Here is a 25,963-nt window from a genome sequence, read left to right as displayed (position 1 = left end):
TGCACAAACTATTCTCTTTGCCCCCCACAAAAAGCTCATTGGGAAACCTTCATGGCTCCATGCTTCATGCAGGTCTCTGATTACATCTCTGATTACATGTAATCTCAGGGAGATCTTCACTGATAATCCCTAATTTACTATATATCTCCCCAAACTATAATGTAAATTCGGGTCTGAAAAGGGCATGAGGGAGGACTTTTTGTCTGTTTTGTTAGGTGCTCTCTCCTCAGTACCTGAAACAGAACCTGACACATAGCAAGTACTTAATAAACATTTATTGAATGGGGCGCCTGGGTGGCTCAGTGCGTTAAGCCTCTGCCTTCGGCTCAGGTCATGATCTCAGGGTCCTGGGATCGAGCCCTGCATCGGGCTCTCTGCTCAGCAGGGAGCCTGCTTCCTCCTCTATCTCTGCCTGCCTCTCTGCCTACTTGTGATCTCTCTCGCTGTCAAGTAAATAAATAAAATCTCAAAAAAAAAAAACCATTTATTGAATGTATGAGTGAAAAACTGACCCTTAAAAATATGTCCATGTTCTAACTCTCCCTTCATTTCAAATGCATTTAGACTCAAAAGCAGGCATCCTATAATAGCCCCAAGAAAATTAAAATAGCCATACTTGATTAGCCATGGCGATTGGAGCAGAAAGTTTCATTGTAGAAAAACGAGGTTTCTGCATCAAGTAAAGGAAAATAAATGTTTTATAGTATAATAACTGCCATGCTAAATTATATTGGTGTCCATGGGGAGGGGACTGTCGACCTAACACCAAAGCACATTTTGAGGGAGCATGCGTTTTTGGTCACCCCATCTTCTTCCTAAGGTGGAGAGTGTAGCTAGTATATAGTTTTGTTTTATTTGTTTCATCATTTAGTAGCAAAGTAAAATGGTGAAAAGAGCACTAATGTTGGAGTTCGGCCGACCTGGATTTAAACTCTGGCACTGCTTTGTGTCCTTGGACAGGATATGTAACCTCTCTGAGCCTCTGTTTAATTATGTATAAAATGGTTTTTAATAATGACTCTCTCTGATATTATTCTAAAGGTTAAATGAGAAAAGACACATGAATCATCTAAGACATAACATGTCTAATAAATGTCTTGTGAGCATTGCACCCTATAGAAATAATAAGATGTTTTGCTACTGAATTCCACCTTTTGGCTTTTTGTTTGTTTGTTTTGAGAGAGAGAGAAGGGTTGCAAAATGGTGGTTTTGTTAAAGCATGGGGACAGGAACCGGGGGCAGAAAGAGCTTCTGCCCTGGGGTTGTGAGGGGTGTCTGATTATATACTTGGGAGTTGGGGGAGGTAAGGAAAAAGGAGGTTTCAAAAGGATTTTCATGTGTTGAGACTCAGGATACCAGAGGCCTTACCATTGTAAATCATAAGGGGGATGTAACAAACAGACTGATGTCTAGAAATAAGCTTTGGATCCTGGGCTTGGACCACAAGGAAGTCCACAACACCACAGATCTCTCAGCTATTTTTGAAGCTGCAAGACTCTTCCTAGAGCATCAGCACTACCACACACCGGAGTTCTGTGGAAGCCTACTCTTTGTGTCTGTTGAACCTGTTCTTAATTCTGTTCTCCAGTTCTCTTCTACTTCCCTTATTTCCAAAATGTTATGCTAGGTGTGTGAAGTTGGGGATTCCATACTGAAAACTACCCAAGAAATCGAGAGAGGAAAAGTAAGATCAAGCATTTGCTCTACATAAGATAAGGTGGATACTGAGTTTTAAATTGAGATGTAAGGAACACGTATCCATTGATTGAGTTTGGGAATTACAACTTCCAGAGGAAGTAAAAGATTTTGTTCCACCTGTTTTGCCAAACTGTTTTTTAACATGGCATTTTTTTTTCCAACGGTCTGAATTTTGAAATCCTCAGGAAGCCAAAGCTGTGGTTGAAGAAACTAGAGCCCTGCGAAGTCGAATCCACCTTGCCGAGGCTGCACAGCGCCAGGCACACAGGATGGAAATGGACTACGAAGAAGTGATCCATCTGTTAGAGGCCGAGGTCACAGATCTAAAGGCTCAGCTTGCTGATGATTCGGACCAAAATAAAGTAAGCCAAACCGTCCTCTCTTTTAGTTACCATGGTTTCCTTGCCGTTGTCATGTATCCTGTTTTCATTTCCTTTTCATCTGCACTTCTAAACTAGGTCAGTGTTTGTCTTCTATTATTCAATGATAGGATGGTGTGTCCTGATGGGATGGGGGTGGAGGGCTCCTGCGAAGGTTGTGAGTGTCCCTTGATCCGTATAGCTTGGGGTTGAAATAGCATGTGCCCCAAACTGATTTGGGTCATTGGTCAACATTGTACAGCTCAGGCATAAAGTCCTGGAACTATTTAACATCTAATTGATGACATTGGTTTTCCCCTTTTGTTCCTAAACTTGCTAATTTGCCTGGTGGGGAGGAGAGGAGAAGAGTCGAGGGATGGGTTTTGCTCTTTGATTAGAGCACTCGAGGAAGTGTGAGTGTTAAATAATTTTTGCCCAGGGCCCAAGATAATTAACAGAAAGAAACGGAGTGTGAATTTAATAGGCTCCAATTTCAATAGCAAAATACCAAATACTGTTCAGAAAGCAATGTGATCTCTTTTTAATATGAATTTTTTTAGTTTGTGATTTTCTTATAACATAATACATACTATATTCATTGAAAGGTCTTCAAAAACTGTAGTAGACATTTATTTCACCAAGATAGAAAATGAAGTAAATTGAAATTGATGTTTTATAACTTTCAACGAGTTCACTTAGAGTAGGTATTTATATCTCTAATCCAGTACACTTTCAAGAAAACTTAAAGTGAATTTGAAACTTCACTTTCATAAAGTGAAACTTCATAAAGTGAAACTTCATGTTTCTTTATATGAATATAAAACAGGTAAATACCTTAAATATACCAAGTGGAAATGAAGCCACTTTTAGAAAAGTAAAATACGGGAGAAAATCGGAAATTTTCTTTGGTCCTCTCTATTAGTCACTATTACATTTCTCACATCTGCCCATTTAAACCAATTCTAAAAGATAGCTGATGTTCTTGTCACTCTTTGATAATACACAAGGTCAAGGGAAAATCGTATTACTTGAAAAGGCAGCTATACTTTAAAATATTACATATATTTATTATTTTGGGCCCAGTGTTTACATTCTGAAATCAGAGATACATGCTTATTTCATGTGAGTAACTTTAACATGATTCTGAAAATTCTGGGAATTATCAAAATATCAAAAGTACTGTTTCTTTGCTGTGCAAAAGTTTTTTATCTTCATGAAGTCCCAAAAGTTCATTTTTGCTTTCATTTCCCTTGCCTTTAGAGATGTGTCTTGAAGTCGCTGCAATATTGGGACGAGTACTGGGTGTTATACATAACTAATGAATCGTTAAACACTTTAAAAAGTTTTTTAATTAAATTAATGAAATTGTTAAAAAGGATTAAAAACACATTTGAGAAGTACTGTTTTATATAAAACTCTATGTACTTTTGGAGGGATATTCAACAGTCTTTAAAAATACTCTCTAGGTAATATTCAAAGAGTTCTCATGAATTTATTCTTTTTTTTTTTTTTTAAACATAGGCTATTTGCAATTCTCTGTCCCAACTCCTAGCTGAGACACATTTTTGTCCTAAGTTGTCTGGCAATATAATTAATTCAGGTTTTCTCTTTTTCAACATAATGGGGTCTCATGCCATTCTTCGTAACAGGATTCTAAGCTAAGCCCTTAACTTATCTCTGAAAAAAAAATCTTTTGTGGGGCGCCTGGGTGGCTCAGTAGTTAAGCCGCTGCCTTCGGCTTGGGTCATGATCCCAGGGTCCTGGGATCGAGCCCCGTATCGGGCTCTCTGCTCAGCGGGGAGCCTGCTTCCTCCTCTCTCTCTCTGCCTGCCTCTCTACCTACTTAAGATCTCTGTCTGTCAGATAAATAAAATCTAAGAAAAAAAAAATCTTTTGTTTCTTTTTCTTTTTTTTTTTTTTTTTTAAGATTTTATTTATTTATTTGTCAGAGAGAGAGAGAGAAAGAGAACACATGCAGGGGGAACTGCAGTCAGAGGGAGAAGTAGGCTTTCCATTGAGCAGGAGACCAATATGGTCCTGGGATCATGACCTGAGCCAAAGGCAGACACTTGACTGAGCCACCCAGGCATCTCTGTTTGTTTATTTTCCAAAGAAAAAATGATAGTTGAGAGCATCTCAACATTTCCCAAACTCAGTGCCAGTGGAGAAAGAGAAGGAATCGTGTTTTGGTTGTTTGTTTTTTTTTTTAATTATTTGAGATTGCTTTAAGAGACATGGACCAAGATATTACAGAACTCGGATTCAAAGATTCATTTTTAAGACACAGGTTCTTTTTGTAACAGTGTTTTTATTTTTCACTGTAAGTCTTCCCTTATCTCATCTCTATACTTACTTAATTACCTTTTTTGTTTTTGTTTTTTCTGTTTACCTGCAGCTTAGGAAGTAAAACATTGCCAATACCTTTGAAGATCTATTGTCCCTCCCCAGTTGGCATTCCCCTCCCGCACCCTCAGAAGTAACTGCTTTTCTAGATGTAGTATTAACAACTTTCTCAATAATTTTACCACATATCTTTATATCTCTTAACAATTAATGTTGTTGAGTCTTGCCTGCTCATCAACTTTATATAAATAGAAATGTTCTACATGTATTCTTCCTACTTGCTTTTTCCACTGAACCTCTTATTTTCGCAATTCATCTATTTGAAATTTATAGCCAGTTCATGTATTTTCATCACTTCTTTTTTTCATCACATCTTTGTACTCCCTTAATTGGAAATACTACAGTTATCTTGGTCCATTCTGTATTTGATGAACAGTCCGTTTCTGTTTTCTTTATTATGAACGATGCTGCTAAAAATATTTTTGTACATAACATCATGCTCCGCATGCGTAACAGTTTGTCTTGGGTTCATATCTTCGAGTGAAACTGCTAGGTTGAACGATGATCGATGAACTTTACTGGGTAATGCCTAATTGCGTCTAAAAGCCTTCGGACCAATTTTTACTGCCACCAGTAGTGAATGAGAGATACCGTTCACCCCATACCCTTGCCGACACTTCGTTTTCATTTCCTTTTAATTTGTATCAAGCTGGGTAGGTGTGATAAGGAGATCTCATTGTGGTTTAATTTGGATTTCCCTGGTTACTAATGACTTGAAGCCACTGGCATACTGGGACCAGCTGGCACTGGCTCATGGTCGGCGATTGTGGGTATCTCTTCTTAATGGCATATTGAGCGCTATCAGGTTGGTAGCTTGAAATCAGCCAGGGAAGAGGTATTTACACCCCCAGATGCTGTACACCAGGGCTTTTCCCCCTGGCCCAGGTAGCCAGTTGAGCATATATTTATATACTTGTTAGGCATTTATATTTCTTTGTGAAATGCCTCTTCGTTACTTTCAACCATTTTTTCCCCATTGGGTTATTCTTTTTGTATTAATATGTAGTGATTGTACATATATGTTCCAGTTCCTAACCCTATATTAAGTTATATGTTATTGAAGGCTTTTCTCAAATTTATGGCTTGCCTTTCCCCCAGTGGTAAGATAAACATTGGTTTTCAGATAGTTGAACTTATCGTCAGTGCTTTCCCTCCTGTCTTTTTAGAACCTCTTCCATTCCCAAAGATATCCTTTGATATTTGCCCCTCAAAGTTTTAAAGTTTGGGGGGCATCTGGGTGGCTCAGTCAGTGAAGTGTCTGCCTTCAGCTCAGGTCGTGATCTCAGGGTCCCGGGATTGAGCCCTTTGTCAGCTCCCTGCTCAGTGGGGAGTCTGCTCTTCCCTCTGCCCCTCCCGGCCCCCCACTCATGCACATGCTCTCTCTGTCTCTCTCTCTCTCTCTCTCTCAAATAAATAAAGAAAATCTTTTAAAAAATAAAAGTTTTAAAGTTTTGGTCCTTCTGTCATTGGTTTTGTGGCATATGTATGGGTGGGGATCCATTTTATTCTGACTTTATTCTAAATGAATGAACTATCCCAGCACCATTTATTCAAGTCTCTTGTTTCCTGATTGATCTGCAAATCAGCTCTGTCGCATATCAAGATTTCATGTGTGTCTGTCTTACTGAGGGCCCTTTGTTGTCTTTCTTTGGTTTATTTGTATGTTATTGTGCCAATAATACACTGTGTTGGTTATGATATCTTTTAGAGTAAGTCTTGATTATCTGATCACCCTGTCTAGTTCTTTTTCTTTAAAAGTATGTTGGTCGGGTGCCTGGGTGGCTCAGTGGGTTAAAGCCTCTGCCTTGGGCTGGGGTCATGATCCCAGGGTTCTGGGATCAAGCCCCGCATCGGGCTCTCTGCTCAGCAGGGAGCCTGTTTCCCCCTCTCTCTGTCTCTGCCTGCCTCTCTGCCTACTTGTGATCTCTGTCAAATAAATAAATAAAACCTTTAAAAATAAATAAATAAATAAATAAATAAAAGTATGTTGGCTACATGACCCTTTGATCTCTTACATGTATTTTACACTTGGCTTATATATTCAATCAAAAGGGAAAAAAAAAGAAACTATTGGAACTTTTACTGAAAGTGCATTAAATATATAATTAATTGGGGGAAATTTATTTATGATTGAGTCTTTATTAATAAACACAGTGAGGCACAGAAAGGTTAATTGCATTGTGACCAGAGACTCTAGTCTATAGCATACTAACTCTAAAATTTATTGATGGCTGCTTCACGGTTTACTATGTGACCAGTGTTAACACATTTCAAAGTGAGCTTGAAAGGAATTCTGCAGTTTTTTGATGTATCGTTTTCTATAGTCTACTAGATTGGGGTCATTAACTGTAGAGTTTAGTTCTTCTCTAATCATTTTAATTTCCTTGTCAGAGAAGTGCATTAAAATCTCCATTTTAAAAAAATTTATATATTTTGAAGTAATATTTTTAGCAACAGACAAGCTTAGAATTACATTATCGTTCTTTATGGAATGTTGTGACTCTTCAATTTAGCAATCTTTTTTCCCCCCAATATTTATTTTTGATTGATATTAAAATAGTTACAGCAGCTTTTTTTTTGGTATTCACCTGTGTGTGTTTTCCTTTCTTTTACTTCTAATTTTGCAGTGTCCTTATGTTTCAATTGTGTGTGTGTGGAAAACAACATATATCTGAATTTTTTCCTCATCTTACTGATTTTTGACCGTTAGTTGAAAAAATCTTTCCATTTATACTCTTTTGTTTGCTAATGAACTTGACTTCATTTCTACCCTCTTTTAAGTTATGCATTTTATGTGTCCTGAGTTTTTCTGATTATTTTTTTAGTTGTCATCTTTTACCTGTTCGCTTTTTGTTTTGTTTTGTTTTGTTTTAAAGATTTATTTATTTATTTGACAGACAGAGATCACAAGTAGGCAGAGAGGCAGGCAGAGAGAGAGGAGGAAGCAGGCTCCCTGCTGAGCAGAGAGCCCCATGCAGGGCTCGATCCCAGGACCCTGGAATCATGACCTGAGCCGAAGGCAGAGGCTTTAACCCACTGAGCCACCCAGGCATCCCTGTTCATTTTTTTTTTTTTCAATTGGTTCAGATTTCTCCTGTTTTCCCAATTCCCATTCCATTTATTTCCTTCCACTAGGCCAGAAGGTATGGGCTCCGTTTCTAAGTTTTAATGATTATCTTAGAAATGTTAACATTCTGTTTTAACATAAACTATAAAAACTAATCACTAGCTTTCACCTTTTTCTAAATATTATGAGCACTTTAAAACATAAATCCTATCATCCCTTCCTACTTAATTTCTATTTTTGTCAGCATTTTAGTTCTTTCTTGACTTTTAACACCATAAATTAGACACTACTACAGTCCATTTTGTGCCGTCACCCTTTATTTAAATAGATGCCCATGTTTACCATTTTTTATGTTCAGCATTCTTTTTGCATCTCAGACCTTCTTGCTAAAATTATTTCCATCCTGAAGTACATGTTTTAGAAATGTGTTTAATGAGGATCTGTTGGTAACAAATTCTCTTCAGTTTTGTCGGTCTGAAAACATCTTTATTGAACTCTTGCTCTTGAAGTACATTTTTGCTACATTTAAAGTAAGTTGGCATTTAATTTCTTTCAGTGTTTTTATTCCGTGGTTGCAGTATCAGCAGTCAATCTGTTATTTGTTTACAGTCTGTTGTTTCTTTCTAGATGATTTTCAAATCTTTTTATCTTCAGTATTCAGCAGTTTGACTATGAGTCATGTATTGACTTATTTTTATTTATGTTGTTTGAGATTCACTGAGGAATCTGGTCTGAGGAACAGTGTCTTTTGTTATTTCTGAAAAACCCCAAATTATACTGAGCAGTTTCTCCTTCATTCTTTCTGAACCCTCATGTGTAATTCAGATGGGGTGTATGCTAGATCTTCATCTAGTTATATTTTCCTTGCTTCTCCTTCTTTTATATTTTCCATTTTTATTTTTCTGGTACATTATGAGAACCTTCTTTGGCTCTGCCTTCCAGTTTACCCATTCTCTTTTCAGCTATATCTAATTGAATATTAAACCCATAAATGATCTTTTAATTTTGATTATATTTTTATTTTTAAGAATCATTATTTTATGTCCTATCGATCTATTTTTATAATTTCCTTTCCCTTTGTTATGTTTTAAATTCCTCCATATTTTTTAAGACATTAAACATTTTAGTCTGTATCTGATCATTACAGTATCAGTTATCTTTATGTGTCTGTAACTTATTTCCTTCAGCTGGCTTTTATTCATGGTAGCTTATCTCCTTATCTCAGCTTATCTCCTGAGGTCATGTTCTTTTGACACATTATATGTACACATTCTTTGGGATCTGAGTTTAGAAAATATCCCTCCACGGAAGTTTTGTGTTTGCTTCTACCAATCTGGGACTATTTAAACTAAAATTTAAGCTTACAAATTTACAGTTTACATGGGTAATACAAATTATGACCTCAAACCTTCATGAGTGGGGGCTTGTGATTAGAAGTTATAGGGGAGACTTTTTTTAACCCACTTGCCAGAAGCAAAATCAAAATCATATATTTACTTCTATAAGGTTTGTTTCTTTCCAGTTTCCCCATTAAAGTTCTCTGATTTGCCATCTGTGCCTGAAGGTGTACCCTCAGAACAATTTATGCTGCACTGCATGCTTACTCTAATGACTGAGTTCACCCAGCATTGTTGTTGTTTGTCTTCATGGAATTCCTTTACTGTCCTTGGGATTCCTTTACTTCCTTGCCAGCTCAGCTTTACATTGGACATATTACGTTAAATATATATGTATATCTTCAGCAATTTTCGTTGTACCACATTGGTAGCAATTTCTGTCAGCAGTTGGCAAGGCATATTGTAAAAAACAAAACAAAACAAAACAAACAAAAAAACCTGATAAACTTAATTTAAATGTATTTTACTGTAAGAATCAACAAAGTCATCTACAGCTTATCTCATAAAATTTGCAGCATCCCTGTGCAGTTTAACTTCTAAATATGCAATTAGTTAAATGTCTCCCCAGATCAGAAGATAATACAGTGAGAGAAAATAAATAATATGGTAATGTTGGTATCAGTTATTAAAAACTGAAAATAGGAGCCACTGATGTAAAAATCAAAGAAATGAGTAAAACCTTCTTTTTAATACCTCTGTCCAGGAAAGTGTTCAGGAGTTAAAAAAGAGAATTACAGTACTCGACTGCCAATTGCGAAAATCAGAAATGGCTCGAAAAGCTTTTGAGGCATCCACTGAAAAGCTTCTTCATTTTGTAGAGGTAATCTTTCCCATTATATTACTTTATGTCCATTTTTAAGATATCTGTAGATGACTGACATATAGTCAAGTGTCCTAGTGTTTGGTGGCTATTGAAACATTCCCTGCCTCAAAATAATGATGCTAACCTATAGTCAGTTTTAAAATTGCATAGATAATGAAAAGACCAGCTAACCAATAGATTGTTAAGAGAAATAATTAATAGGATAGCATGATCCCAAATATACACTATGTTTTAATGAACACTTTCTCAAAACTCTTAATACTATGTAAATGTTATTTGATAAATATTTACCCTATAAAGAAATGTTTCCATAGTTATTACACATCCATGTCAATGTAATTGATTTTTCCCACATGTAATAGAAATACCTTTTAATCAATTGGGAGTGGGAAGGGGGGGAGGTTATAAATATTAGTTAAATAAGAAAAGACATCCTAAAAATATCAAACTTAAAATCTCCTTTACTGTCTTGTCTCTAGACTATTCAAGAATTATTTTCTGATAATACTTCTCCTTTATCAAATTTAAGGTAAGAATATTTAAGTGTTTTCTGTAGAGTATGATTACCTTTTTCATTTGGTAATTGTGATTAAAATACTAAAATCTCTTAAATAATCTTAAGATGTAACATAACTCCTACTGGATACTGTTTTTTTCATGTTTTGTGGAAATAGATACAAGGACATGTTGTTTTGACCCCATCTCTGTAAAAAAATTTCTGGAGGGATTTAGCCAGTCATTATAACCTAGAACTTGAAAATTGAGGTAGGAATCACCTATATTGTTTTTGTCAGGAATTCTGTAAAAATGGGGATTACCTTGAAGTTCTGTAAGCATCCTATGTATGAATAAAAATTACTTGAAAGGTCAGTCTCAAGCCAGCAGATCAGTTGTTATGGCAAACAGAATTTTATAAAACATGTTCATGCAATCAGTTTCTTTCATTTTCAACATTCAGTAGACACAAATAAAAGGAATACATTTGGAGGATACACCTTGGGTTTGTTATTATTCACAGTTTGTTTCCAATTTAAAGTTTCTTACTAAGAGCTACAAACTTACTAATAAGATTTATGTATTTCATACTGCAAGTTTATGGTCATTTTGATACATAATGAAAAATAGACAAAAGAAAGTTTCCTGTTTATACATTTTCAAAGCAAGTTTTTCCCTCATCTTATAATAGCTGCCACTAGCAATGTATTTCTACTTCTAGCAATAAAGGCTTGCAGAAACAGGAAAACTCTGCCCTTTGCTAAAAAAACAGCAGTTTAATAAATGAAGTTGATGGGGCACATGGGTGGCTCAGTGGGTTAAAGCCTCTGCCTTCGGCTCAGGTCATGATTCCAGGGTCCTGTTACTGAGCCCCGCATCGGACTCTCTGCTCGGCAGGGAGCCTGCTTCCTTCCTCTCTCTCTGCCTGCCTCTCTGCCTACTTGTGATCTCTGTCTGCCAAATAAATAAATAAAATCTTTTTTTTAATAAATAAATAAAGTTGAATCATTGTGTTCTTATTATATTTTAGGGTTTCACATGGCATTTTTTTTTTACTTTAGAAAAATGTCTATGGTAGTATTCTTTTAAAAATATTTTATTATTGAAATATAGTTGACATACAATGTATATTAGTTTCAGGTGTATAACATAATAATTTGATTATTCCATATGTTATGCGATAATAGTACATTTTTAAATTCATTTTATTGTAATGCCTTATTCTAATGAAAAATCTGATATTTTATTGCTATCCATGCTGCTAATGATGTAAGATAATTATGTGAATTTCATGATAATTATTTTCAATAAGAATTTAAAATACTTAGCAAGCAGATTCCCCTTGTGTGTTTAGGTATATCCCCCATCCCAAGCGTCAAGTCTCATGACCTTGAATAATATTTCAGAAGTTTTGGCATTAAATATGAAGGTTAAAAATGACTATTTAAAAGCCAAAGCCTGGGTGCCTGGGTGGCTCAGTGGGTTAAAGCCTCTGCCTTCGGCTCAGGTCATGATTCCAGGGTCCTGTTACTGAGCCCTGCATCGGGCTCTGCTCAGCAGGGAGCCTGCTTCCTTCCTCTCTCTCTGCCTGTCTCTCTGCCTACTTGTGATCTCTGTTTGTCAAATAAATAAATAAATCTTTAAAAGCCAGAGCCTACCCTTGCCTTAAACTGGTTCAAGAAAAAAGGGTAACCTTAAAAAACATTAAGCAAATTTTCACCACATCTTGGAAACTTAAACTCTAGAAAAATATGATTCAGTCTTTTTTTTTTTTTAAAGATTTTATTTATTTCTTTTAGAGAGAACACGAACAGTGGGAGCGACAGGGCTCAGGTAGAAACAGGCTACCCGCTGAGCAGGGAGCCCCATGTGGATGTTGATCCCAGGACCCCAAGATCATGACCTGAGCCAAAGGCAGATGATTGACCTAACCAACTGAACCCCCAGGCGTCCCATGGCTCAGTCTTTTTAATATACTCTATCTTCTGTTTAATGCTTCATTTGAATTTTTACAAAACTAAAGACTACATCATGTTAGCGTAACATAAGAATTCACAAAATAAGCCCAACAAATGATTTATTCCTCCTTATTATGAGGTCAATCTAATTCTTTAAATATGTCTTTCTTACATAATAAAGAACTGAAAACAAATGTTTTGTGATTACTTCATTTTATAACACTATTCCCAGAAGTACAAATATTTTTATACATAAGAATTCAGATTAAGTCAAAATGGATGGTATTTATTGAATGATAAGTTCAACTTTATGTTACTGCCCTCACAGTGAAAGAAGAGCCATGTTAGCTTCTCAGACTTCTCTTACACCACTGGGAAGGAATGGACGTAACATCCCAGCAATGCTAGCTCTTGAATCTAAGGAACTCGTTAAATCTGTTCGGGCCATACTTGACATGGATTGTAAGTTTTCTGCAATTTTTCACTTTCTTTTCTTTTTTTTTTTTTTTTTAGTAATTTATTTAACAGAACAAAAAGAAATTTTAAGCTTGACAGTTTAATTTTGTTAAATGTGTTGGTTTGCCTACAGTAAAATTAATAGCTGATTGATAAAAAACAATCTTAATACACTAATTGTAGGGGGAGAATATTTATTTAAAGTGCCTAAAGTGGCTTCCAAGAGAAGATAGCTGATTACCTCTACTTCCATCCGAAGTCTTTTTGAAGTGAGAGAATGAACAGAAAAATAAATCCACGGCAGCACTGGAAACCTGAAAGATTAGAACCCACATTGAGGAATTTTTGAGTAATATGCAACAGATAGGATAAAATTGAAGGTACAGCCCAGCTGAGCAAAAGACCCCAAAACACAATAAAGATGAACAACAAAACTGCTGAAACAGTGAGTTAAGTAGAACCATGAAAAAACTTCCAGATCACAGGCAGGGAAAACTAGGAACAGACCCTTGGGCAGTCGGCAGGGTAATTAATTAAAGGGCTGTGGAATAGCTGAACCAGTTCCCTCCTCATCAGAGCTGCTGGCTCAGGCATTTACTCCTAAGCCAGGGCCAAGAGAATACCTTTCTTAAAAGAACTGCATGATCTGTCACTGGACACCCCCAGAGTCAGCACTGGGCCAGAAAGAGGAGCAGGGCAACTGGCTAAGTAACTTCCCACAACCCAGCACACAGGGGGATCCCTGGGGAGAGCTTACATGATTGGACGGTGCCATCCTTCCCTCCTCCTGCCTCCCAGCGCTTCTGGCTCTTCGTGGATTTCGTCTCCGTTTTTGTCTGTTTGTTCTTATGTCTGTTCCCTTGATGTCAGTCTGTCTGCTGGTTGTCCTCTCCCATTCCACGATCCCTGTTTGCCACTCTTAATCTTCCCTATGCTGGGGAACATATAAAAATATGTGTGGAGAGGCACCGATGAAATTCTTTGTTAACAAAGTATCCAAGTTTTGAGTAAAGTCCTAGTAGCAAATGGTTTGGCTTCCTTTTTAAAGACCCTTTGGGGGTAATTTTTAACTTCAAAACTATGTCACAAAAAGAGGTTTGAAAGACATGCCTCTAATAGTATCTGCTCAATTTCTGCAGGGAGGTCTTTTGTTCTTAATTTTGTGTAACCTATTACATTTTTTAAAAATCAAAAATTATATTTCAAAAACCCTATAAGAACTCTTTATGTAAACAAATTCTGTAGGTTTCAGAGTAGATGAAAATAATCAGTTCTAATGTATTATATGTATACTCAGAATTTTATATATTAGACATTTTTAAGTGAGGGTGGGAACAGTGGAGGGAAACACCTGCACACACACACACACAGCTCAGCGGACACTGCGATCATCAGTTTTAATTACCTCGCTAACATTAACCTTTACATTTGTCAAACATGATTATTCAAAGAAAATATTTGAAATTCAGCAGAACTTCTTTGGAAGAAAAGTGAAAAATTCCATCTGCACTTTTTATCTGTCATAAGATTGTACCAAGTCTGCTGTTTAAACTAGCCAATAGTTTCTGCATTGTCTTTCTATGTAGAAATATAATTGCTAATATTGGCATATATTCCCAGTCCTTTTATAATTTTTATGACTTGTCTTTTTATGTTTGATAATTCAGATAAACTCAGCTCGTTTTTCTTTTTCTTTATGCAGTAGGTTTTTTCTGTATGTAATGAAAAGCAGAAAATCACTACCATGAGGTAGATAATTCAACTGCAGTCTCTCACCTCATTTCCTTTGGTGTGACTGTCTGCTTATCTCAAGTAACAAGTTGGAATTTTCTCTTGGGTAATTACCTCTACTTTCTTCTTAGCATAAGTACACTCTGGGATGTTATACGATGGGATTTCCTCAGAAATGAGAATCAGATTTCTTGGGTATTATAGCTTAAAACCAGTCCCTGGGGAATATGTAGGAGGTAATTCTGAACCTTTTTTTGGATGGTGGCCTCCACTGAAATCTCACAGAAGCCCTGTTCCCGGACATGTGCAATCACACACATTTGCATCCTTCTTCAGCGTGCGCATAAACCCCGACTTAAGATGTAGGGTCTTAATGTAGAGAACACCAGTGCTTCCTATAGCCTTGCAAACCTGGCACTTCAGCTCTCGTCAGGATGCCTTTAGCAATGGAGAAGGATGGGGCTCCTGGAGGCAGCCCAGAGGACCAATCTGAACCCACGTAAACATTGCTCTGCAGAAGCCCTGCAGATCCCCAGAGGTGCCCCAGGGATCATCCCAGTTAGCCAGCCAACTCCACTGGGCAAATGACTTCATCTCTGGTTCTCTCTCACCATGTGAAAGGTGGAGCTCACAATATGTGAAGTGACAGGATCGGGGGATCAAGTGAGATACTTGGGAAGTGGCTAAACAAGCACCCGGGTAGTAGAAGATATTCCACAAGTGACATCATTGCTGCTGGTGCTGCTAATGCTGTACCACATTCTTACTATTATTTAAAGCAGCTCATTTAAATGTACTTTCTCCTCTGTGCAGAGTATTAAGTAATTATTGTCTACATCTTTTTTTTAAATTTTTTATTTATTTGTTTGACCGACAGAGATCACAAGTAGGCAGAGAGGCAGGCAGAGAGAGAGGAAGGGAAGCAGGCTCCCTGCTGAGCAGAGAGCCCGATGCAGGGCTCAGTAACAGGACCCTGGAATCATGATCTGAGCCGAAGGCAGAGGCTTTAACCCACTGAGCCACCCAGGCGTCCAGTAATTATTGTCTAAATCTTCTCTTAGTTTGGAGCCATTTGAAAATAGAGTAGATGAGAGCTTTTCTTAATATATAACATTTAATGTTACTTTCAACTTTGAGTTAGAATGTAACCATCACAGGAAACCGTGGTTAAGTGTCAGTTGTTTATTGCTAACTATAACAAAACTTAGGTGTGTTCCATTATACTGCCTCCACTGAAATGTTATATAGACAAATAGGCATTTTTCAATTGGTATTGGAACCCTCCATCAATATTTACATAGTCAGTATCGTAATGTGTTAGTGTAATCTTTATTTGAAAGAGCTACTTGTTTTGAACTGCAGTCTTCGGCCGACATCTAGATTGACAAAATAATTCTGTAACAAAAGCAGGAAGAAGCAGTTCTTTTTTTTTTTTTTTAAGATTTTATTTATTTATTTGACAGAGAGGGAACAAGCAGGGGGAGTAGCAGAGGGAGAAGTAGAAGCCTGCAGAGCAGGGAGCTCAGTGTGGGGCTCTATCCCAGGACCCTGGGATCCTGACCTGAGCTGAAGGCAGACGCTTAGCAATAGAGCCACCCAGGTGCCCCTGCAGTTCTGTTTTTAAAATGCATAATAAAATAATATCTGGCCAGATATTCCGTAGGAGATCTTTAATAAGAACTTATTGACTTCCTGATAAATTGGCAGCCAATCCCAGGCATCTGAGTTCCTTCAAAATTCCCAAAGAAATGATAAATGTAGTGTAAAAATAGAGTAAAAAATCTTCAAAAGCAATAGCCGTACAGGCAAATCCCAAAAAGTTTTCGATAGGACAGGTAGGACCACATACAGTGAAAACACGAACCACCAACTTGTTAGCCCCCCTGCTGAACAATAGTGGTGATTGTGGGAGTAACTGGAGGTCACTGTGGCAGGAGGTCAGTCCTTAATGCATTCTGATTTGAAGGGGTAATGAATAAAGCCAACGACTGGCGAGGCGGTAACTGGGCTGTTTTTCTTCTTTTATCTTGGTGAGTTAGTGGCATTTTTGAAATCCTCACGATTCACAGATTCTGTGTCAAGCAGAAGGCCAACTGGGCCTTGGTCCGTTGGCAGTGTAGACATACTTGACATCTGACATGCACTGGGGCACATAGGAAAGGGAGCCTGGGACAGTGGCTTCTGCACCAGATGCCACAGGGCTCTTGACAGCCACCTCTGGTCCTGGCTCACCTCTCACTCCCCTCAGATTGCTGCATCATCCTTCTACTCAGAGCAGGAGGGCACGCTGGCCAGCTCCCTGCCAGAGCTGCGAGAGGGTAACACCAACAACAGCTTGGTTGAATGTCAGTGCAGCCACAGGGTCCACACATCCTTTCAAAGGTCAAAAACCAATTCTGAGTAGAGAATCCTCTAAATTCAAGCTTTTATAAAGAGAAATACATCACACACACACATATACACATGCATGTGTGTGTGTGTTTTTTATGTTTATGCATTTATTTTGTGTGTGTGTGTGTATATATATATATATGCATACACTTTTCATTCAAGATCTTTTAAACAAATATATGTATATCCATAAGCATACCAGTATATGATCCTGAAAAAGTCCACAGTATTAAAGCAAGAAAACAGAGCTGTCAGGATTCAGAAGAGACTACCATCTACCAAGATGGCAGAGTGATCTCGTGCCAAAACCTCCCCATTCTGCTCCTACACTTAGAAATGACATTTAGAATTATGTTTGTGTATTTAAAAGATGAAAACCAAGAAATGCGCGCCTCTCTGCACCAAGAACAGAGGGTAAAACTGTAATGATAGGTGAGCCCTTGAGCTTCAGAGATTCACGGGATTGAGATGAGCAGCTGGAGCCAAGGTTTCTACACCCACGAGGACCCAAGTGGCGCCTGAGCAAAGGAAGCAGAGGGAGCAGGAATCTCCCTGCGGAGAACGCACTTTCTTAAGTTATATATTAGGCAGTAAAAAAAAAAAAGAAATCCATCCAATTTAGGAGCCATCTGGACCTGCCACTAATTAAAGTTGAAAGTAAATATTCTCATCCACTACAGGTGGGAATATAACTTGGCACAACGTCCCTGGGGAATCAGGTTTGCAGCATGTATCAAGAGCTTTTAAAATATCTATTTGAAAAGTGTTTCTGAAAGTTGAAATAATATTTTAGTGCTCATGTATTTTAGCCCAGTAATCCCACCTGTTGGTATTTTGCAAAGAAAATAATGAGTGATGAGCATAAAAATACATAGATAATTATTTGCATCCCAGCGTTTCTTTTAATGGCAGAAATAAAGATGTTCAACTGTTATAAATTGGTTGAATAATCCTGTAATTTTCACTCAGCCGGTTGAAAACAAAGGTGAAGTTTACCCCTACCAAACAATGACCAGGTGATTATATAGATTTGTCTGTGGAACCTTCCCCCGTCAATTCAGGTGTTCCTGTCTGAAACTGACAGTATTTTAGCTTTTAAAATAAGAATGTCAGTAATAGCTGCTTTTTGTCTTTAAATTCTGACGCTAATTGGAAGTTATTTAGGCAGATGGGAAAACGTTTTATGAGAAAAAGGGGAAATGTTGTACTGCACATTTAAAGGACTTTATAATAGTTTTTTTTTTTTTTTCCTTTTAGAAGTCAGACTTGATACAGCATTTCTCACTGTACTTAGTCTAGGTCTCAAACTATCATCAATGCTTCTCTTATTTCCCCCCGCACATATTTTTATTAACTAACATGAGTTTATCAAAGGAAAAGCTATAGATTTTTTTGTGAAAGTCAGCTATTCTGTTTAGAATGGGCATTATAGTATTTCCTTCTTCATAAAGTTATCATTGCTATATATATATATCGTTTTTCTCCTAGAATTGGGACAGATTGTTCCAAGCATAAGGGGGTAGTTTATGTGACTCTAATGTCGTTTCACCTGTTTTTGTAGTGAGTTGAACCTGTTCTCTAGTGGTTTGATCATTCAGAGCTAGATAATACCTGTTGTAAATACTGGTGTTGTCACACCATTCAAGGAAAACCATGAACTCACATATTCTCTTGTATTGTTGCAATTTGAAAGTAGGTCACTGCTGTGATGTTCCATTAAGAAAATATATTGAATGTAATCTCGGGTGATCTCTGGAAAGGAAACTGTGCTTGGGTTATTTAATTTTGCTTTACATGAGCAAATTATTGTTCGCTTCAATAAAAATAAGTAATTTCTTTCCTGGTACAGTTTTATTGCCAGGGTGTTAAAAAAAAAAAAAAAGTGAGAGAGAAATACCTCATGTAAGAAAAGGTAGCCATTTAGATTTATTACTTCATTCCTTCATGAACTATATTGAGTCTCTGCAATCAGCCTGACCCTGACCTCGGCAGTGGGGTACTAGCTTACGAAGTCCTTGCTGTTAAGCTGCTTAGGTACATTGTAAGGGTGGAATTGGACAAACAAGTTAGCAAGTCAGTAAATAATTCCAGACAGCCATGACTATTGAGCATACAATAAAACCAGATGATGTAGGAGTGGGAATCCTAAGCCTCTTTGAAGAGGTGACTTTTGAGCCAAAATTCAGCCAAGAGAAAATCTATGGGAAGAGATTTTTTTTTTTCTTTTCGCCAAATCCTAAAGCCTTGAGGTAGGAGCAATCTTGACATATTGGAGGGACAGAAGAAAGCCTGGGTTTCTGATACGTAGGAGGGAACAAACAAGTAAGCATGAGATAAGGGTGGAAATGTAGAGCAGAGCAAGACCACACAGGGATTTGAACACTTTTAAGGAGTTTGGATTTTCTTGTTCTTTTTTTTCTTTTTTTTTTTACTTAAAATATAATGTATTATTTGCTTCAGGGGTGGATTTTCTTTTGAGTGTCATAAAAGCCCATGATGGCTTTAAGCAGGAGAAAAAAACCTGATCTGATCTACATTTTAAAAGATGATCCAGGCATTTGTTTGAAACTGGGCTATAGGAGTAGCAAGAGTAAAGAACGCAGGAAGACTGGTTGGTGGTTACAGCGAGTTTGAGTAGCAAGGAACAAATATTCATTTTTAAGAAGAGATTCAGTAGTTCATCACTGTATATCACATTTTGGAACACCTGGAATTCAGTATTCATATTTAAACTTGATATTCATGTGCAGACTGGGTCAGAAGTCCAGATGGACAAAGCAGTTCTCTTATCATCTTGGATCGCTAACTATCGCATGTTTTCTTGTTGCTCCTTCTGCACATTAATTAATTCTGGGGTATTTGCCTTTTTCATTTAACAAATTCCTGAGAGTTGAAATGCTAAAGTTATGTAGCAGTATCAAATCTGTAAGTCTCTACTATTTTCTGTTGGTCCATAAGAAGCAGATATAATACAGCTTGCCAGTCATAAAAATCAGAAAGCCACCATATTTCCAGTATTTAGCGTAGACACAAAATACCTAGTGTGAATCAATCCCAGAGCTACCACATGGTCTTCCTAGAAGACCATTTCCAGGGAAATATTTCAGATACATACTTTAATCACGTATACTGCCAGCAGCTGGAAGCTATGAAGACATGTCCAGATGAACAAGACTCAGTTCCTCCCACCAGGCAGGAATAGAGTTGTCAAGGGGATTGCAGGATATGCAGTATCTAGGATTTATTCAGGGAAAAGCCTATATACCTTGCACTAACATGGGAACATAGAATGATTTCCAACACAAAGGTTAAAAAAAAAAAAAAAAAGGACTGCTACAAAACTTCCAGAAGGCAATGATGTTTGAATGTAGTACACTGTCTCTCTTCCAGAAAAATGGAACTCCGGTTCCTTCACAATTAGAACTGACTGCAGTGATAGTCTACCGTGGGGCTCATGTTTCAGTCCTATAACCCAACAAGCAAAATGCGAATGATACCAGAAAGAAATTTTTCCCTCAAGGCCTGGAAATGTCCTCATCCAAACGGAATACATTGTTTCGGGTTAATGAAAAGGTATTCTCCAGAGTTCATATGAGGACAGAGTATTAACAGCTCATCTCAAGGGAGACAGTGGCAGTAGCTGTCGTGTGCAGGAACGGCTTTAATAATGATTTAATATGATACACCAGTGTAGATCAGAAGTTCCTGCCATGAACAGTAGACTATTAATATTACTACTACAAATAAATATATTTAAAGATAATAATGCCATAGGTAGTTTGAAAGTACGATTTTTCATCCATATGTCCTGAGGGCAACCCTGTGAGATAGGCATTGTTTTTTAATTTAAAAGATATGAAAAGATCAAGGCTCAGAGAACTTAAATGGTTTACCTTACCCATTTCTGATGTGTACCAACTACTTCATGTTCTCCTTGGCTTTGTTCCCCTAAGCACACTTCAGATGCTGAGTAAACGTTTATTTTTAGGAGGGGAAAAGAAAAGGTTTGCCTCAGTCACACGCTTGGAAAGGGGAATGCCAGACCCCTGACTCAGGTCTTCTAATATTAAGTCCTGTGAGTCTCACAGGGTCCAGTTAGGTCATTATGTCACAACTGAATTGGCGTTTTTGTTGTTGTTTTGTTTTGTTTTGTTTTTTAGCATATAAAATGGCAAAGTGTGGTATTCTCAGTGTCTTAGATTTGATAAGTTACGATGACCTCTTGGAGTCTTGGCTTTCAGTCTGGAAGGTGGGGATACAGTCTTCCTAATAAGGTTGTTTCAAGGATTGAGTGAACTAGTATAAAAGTGCTTTGTAAATATAAAGCACTGTATAAATATAAGATTGTTTCATTAGAGTTCATTTTTTATTTTAATTAGAATCATTGACCAAAATTTATCTCAGCTTAACTAATTTTCATGATTTACAAATATTATGAATAAAACAACAAGGCTTAAAGAGCCTTAATAGCTTCTAAACAGGTATAGATTCCAACCTAACTCATTGATAGCAATGTTTTTCTCAGGAGGTCAGATTGGGAAACTATCTGTGGGTTTGTTTGTTTGTTTGTTTATTAGAAATCTTTATATTGTTTAATTTTTCTCTTTTTTTGGAGTGAGCATTTGTTAATTCTGAAATTCAAAGCATCCTTTTTAAAATTAAAAGAGGGGTCCCTGGGTTGCTCAGTGGGTTAAGTGTCTGCCTTCAGCTCAGGTCATGATGTCAGGGCCCTGAAATTGAGCCTGTGTCAGGCTCTCTGCTCAGCGGGGAATCTGCTTCCCCCTCTCTCTCTGCCTCTCCATCCACTTGTGATCTCTCTCTCTGTCAAATAAATAAATAAAATCTTTAAAAAATAAAAAAAAATTAAGTAAAAGAATTTTTAAGCATCATAGAAAACTTACAGTAAAAAAGCTCTCTTTGAAACCATTTACAAAATAATGCATACAGAAGAAATAATAAATGTGCCTTGATAAAGATCTTGAAACTAAAGATACAGAGTCAAGAACTCAATCTTTAATAGTGTTTTTCAAAAGTATGTGACTTTATGAACTATTCTACCAACATTACCAACTAGACTAAAAAAACAATTAGGTCTTGGGACTATACAGTGCTATTTGTGTTTCTCGTTTCTTTTATAGTAACCACCAAATGCTAATGTAAGTTAAAGTTCAAGTAGGCTAGAGAGAGAGCATTGAGATTGAGAAAATCTGCATCTAGGACAAGATTTTTTAAACCTTAGGTAAATTCCTCAACCTCACTTTTGCTCCATTTACGAAATGGGAAGAAGGAGCATTACTGCTCGTTATATCACAGGATAAAATGAAGTATCATTTGTGAAATTGCCTTTAGTTTTTACATTAAAAAAAAAATAGCTATTTGCACCCTGAATGATATCTGTATCAAAAAGATAGTTTCATTGTTACTTGTAGAAAGGCAGAATAGTATTAAAAAGACCATATGCTACAGGGTTCAAATATCAGCCCTTCCACCTAATAGATTTATGCTTTGGGGGTTCTGTTATCTCCCTGAGTCTCATTTTCTTTGTCTATGAAACTGGAGATATCACTAACTCATAGGGTTGTTTAGAGCATTAAAACTAATATATCTGAATAGGTTAGCTGATTAAAGATGATGTTTATAAAGTGGCTTCCATCTGGTAGGTGCTCAATACATGTATCATCATTATCTTCCTCATTATCCCTTCATCATTCATGGTCAATGTGTAAAAAGGGTATTTTACTTTGTCCCTGTAACCCTGTCTGATACAAACTAATCAACTGTTCTCTCCCTACCCCACCTTTATCTTTTTTTCTTTTCCTTCTTCCTTCCTTTTTTTTTTCGACAGCTGGAAACCTTAGAAGGTGGTGAAAGATGTCTACTCATGTCAATTTATGTAATCTATCATTATTAAATTACTCCACTGAGAACATGTGAGAAACCAAGTGCTAAAATGCCTCTAAAAACAGTTGCCAAGTAACATTTCATTCTTTAAAAGAGCAGTAGAGAAGGGCTCTCCAGATGTCCTAGTCTTTTAATGGAGAGGGAAGCCTTGCTGAACTTGTATAGAAGACAGCAGTACTAATACTACCTGAGAATGGGTACAGCTAGCACCAGTTCACTGCAAACCCTTAAACTAGACTTGCACAGGCATTTCACCCATACAAGGAAGGAGTAAGTCTTATAGATACCTGCTAGGAGAATGTTCCAGATTATAAGTACAAAGGCCCTGAGGCAGGAGAGTGCCTGATACTTGAGAAAACAGGACAGTATGGATGGAGAGGTCCAGTTCATGGTATCATTCAATCCTCAGCCTGTTTACTTTCATAACCATCTATTTCTTTTTTAGAGTTTTATTTATTTATTTAATCTCTACACCCACCATGGGGCTGGGACTCTCAGCCCTGAGTTCAGGGGTCACATGTTATTCTTACTAAGTCAGCCAAGAGCCCCAATAGTCTATTTAATGTTGGCCTCCTCTCTACCTCCAGATCTCTGTTTCACTCCCATAATTTATTCTCTTCGTAGGACTTCACAGTATTATTTGTTTGCTTACTTACTTACTGTCTGTCTCCTCTATTAAAATATGAGCTCCTTAAGGATAGGGGTCTTGAATATCATCTTCATTACAATTTAGGTAATGTTTAGAACAGTATATGGCACATAGTAGGTGTTCATAACTAATTAATATTTAACTAATTAATATTTAATAATATTTAATATTTAATAATGATACTTAATATATATGAATGTTTAGCATATATGTTTTGATGTCACTTAGGAGTGAGTTTAAAATAATGAGGCCATTTTTATTCACCAGAGGGCCACATATCTGTAGTGTTAGTGAATACATAAGGAAACCCCAACACACTTATATACCATTGACAGATTTCACTCAGTTCTGCTCTTGTAGAGAACAGTCTGTCTCTGTCTCTGAGAGTCAAAAATGTACATTTTCTTTGAACCTCAGTTTCATTTCTAGGAATTTATTAAATAGAGTAAATACCCATCCATATGAATGAATCTAATACATAGCACTATCTACTTATACATAGAAGTAGACGCTGGCCAATTCTTCCCACAAATATTTGTTGAACACCTATGTGTGAGACACTAAGATCAGACTCTGCCAGTGTTGAGGATGCCCCTGTAGTAGAAAGTAAACAGCTAAAGCTCAGTCATGAGGTAGGAAAGACCTGTGGAAGAACAGAATTAACTCTTCTCTCTCATACATACAGACCCTAGGTGGGTGCTACGCACCATCAGCTGGGGATTTGTGACCAAAAAGTATTTCCATGAATGGCCACACCTTTTTTTCAGATCTGGTAGAAGGGGCACAAGACTACAGGCATTTTCCTGTCAGAAATCCATGAATGTGAAGGGGGTGATGTTCCAGAAAGAGCAATAGAGCTGGAAAAAAAGAAAGGAAGAAAGAGAGAGAGAGAGAGAAAGAAGCCACCAAAGTAAATCTGTAAAAGTGGACCTCAAACAGCCCAGGCAGAAAAAGAGTGTGGATGATGCTTTCATTAAGGTGGATTGTTAACTGGTGTGTGCCAAGCTATTGTAATAGGGAAGCACTTCAACTACTGTAACACCTGCTGGGATTGTAGTTCTACTAAGAGAATCTAAAGAGGATGCAATTGTTTATTAGGTACATATCTGGACATATACCACAGATTCCAGATTCCAGTTTTGTTTTATGTTAAACTTGGGTTAAATGGGTTTGTTCTTAATGTTTAGAGACTGTGGATAGCAATGTGACTTGTGGAGTAATAAATCTTAAAAAAATGAATTCCATCCAGAATTTCCCCTACCGTCTCAGCAAGAAGGAAAGGGCAGAAGTGTACATATAAATCAAGGAAAACTTCCTAGAGTTCTATGCTAAGCTTAGATGTTCAAACAAATATATAAAAGCTGGACAAACAACCTAGTACTAACAAGAACTCTTAAGAATAGTGGCATGAATGTTAAAGCGAGGATTAAGTTCAGCTTTAAAAAATTTTTAAAGATGGGAAGAGCTGTATTTGAAGCAATAATAAAAAGAAAGAAGGTTCAGTATGTTAAATTAACATAGAGGGGACAAGTCTAAGTAATGTGGTAGACCCTCTTTAAGTCAGGGTCCCTATGATCCATCCTTCTCAGTGTTCATGCTTTTGTGTCATCCTGTCCCATGGAGGATGTGCAGGATCTGATTTACTTCTAACCAGTAGAGCACAGCAAAGACAAGATATACATGCTAACATTGCACAAGATTTTAGTGCCCATTTTGCTGGAGTCTCCCACTCCTTTCTGGCTTCAAAGAAGTGAGTTGCTATGTTGGGAGACCCATATGGCAAGGAACTGAAGGCAGCTTCAGGTGGATAGCCCGGGGAACAGAAGTCTTTATTAGTTCTATAACCACAAGGAATTGAATTCTTTTGACAATAGCATAACCTTCCCCAGTCAAGCCTCAGATGAGACTGCAGCCTTGTGAGACCCTAGGTAGAAGACTTGGCTATGCTTTTCCCAGAATCCTGATCCACAGAAACTGTGAGGTAATAAAATACATGTGTGTTATTCTATTGGCAAAGCAATAGAAAATCAGTATCATAAACTACTGCCATTTGCTTCTGTCTTCTCAGTTGAGGAGACAACCTTTAGAGTGGCATGGCTAGAATTTTCCCTGGAATACAGCATCCCATTCCATTAGAATAGGAGATAGAAATTACATTTAGAGCTTCGAGTCAATCTTCACACCCCTCATGAGATGACTCTTCTCTGTCTCCTTCACCTCTTTGACTCTTTTCTATTCAACCGAAGGAAATTTGGAAGAAAAAATAGAAAGGATACTTTTTTACAATCTTAATTAAGACACCAGCCTCAGAAACAGCTGCTATTATGTTAGAAATACTGTCTTGAGTCTTCCTCAGAGAAGCAGCTCTCCCTTCTCACCACGTGCTGTTGTCTTTTTTGGCTTAGTATTCCTGCTACCTATTACGGTGTTTGACACATGGTTGATTCTCCATGACTGTTTGATGAATGAATTCTGTGTTAAGTTACCTCACCCATAAACCCAGTAAGAAAGAAAGTCATCATTCCCTACTGTGGTGCTCTTCCCTTTTTAGACTTTTGGGAATGAAAAGGCAAGCATGACATTTATTTATGTACATGGAAGGAAATGAATAAACCCAGAGAATACAGAGATGAGT

General features: G+C 37.2%; 1 protein-coding gene across 7 annotated transcripts in view; it reads left to right on the top strand.

Moving 5' to 3' along the window:
• Window positions 1–25,963, top strand: part of STXBP4 (syntaxin binding protein 4) — a 175,559-nt gene that overhangs the window by 85,795 nt on the left and 63,801 nt on the right. For all 7 annotated transcript variants that reach the window (XM_032319773.1, XM_032319771.1, XM_032319769.1 and 4 more), the window contains 4 exons: window positions 1,884–2,060; window positions 9,628–9,744; window positions 10,227–10,276; window positions 12,529–12,662. In XM_032319773.1, the coding sequence (XP_032175664.1) occupies window positions 1,884–2,060; window positions 9,628–9,744; window positions 10,227–10,276; window positions 12,529–12,662 (478 nt within the window). The remainder of the gene's footprint in view (window positions 1–1,883; window positions 2,061–9,627; window positions 9,745–10,226; window positions 10,277–12,528; window positions 12,663–25,963) is intronic.

Source organism: Mustela erminea, chromosome 18 (genome assembly GCF_009829155.1).
Source record: "Mustela erminea isolate mMusErm1 chromosome 18, mMusErm1.Pri, whole genome shotgun sequence".
In the NCBI taxonomy this organism is placed as follows: domain Eukaryota; kingdom Metazoa; phylum Chordata; class Mammalia; order Carnivora; family Mustelidae; genus Mustela; species Mustela erminea.
Note: the sequence above shows the minus strand (reverse complement) of the source record. Positions and strands in the feature narration are given on the sequence as shown.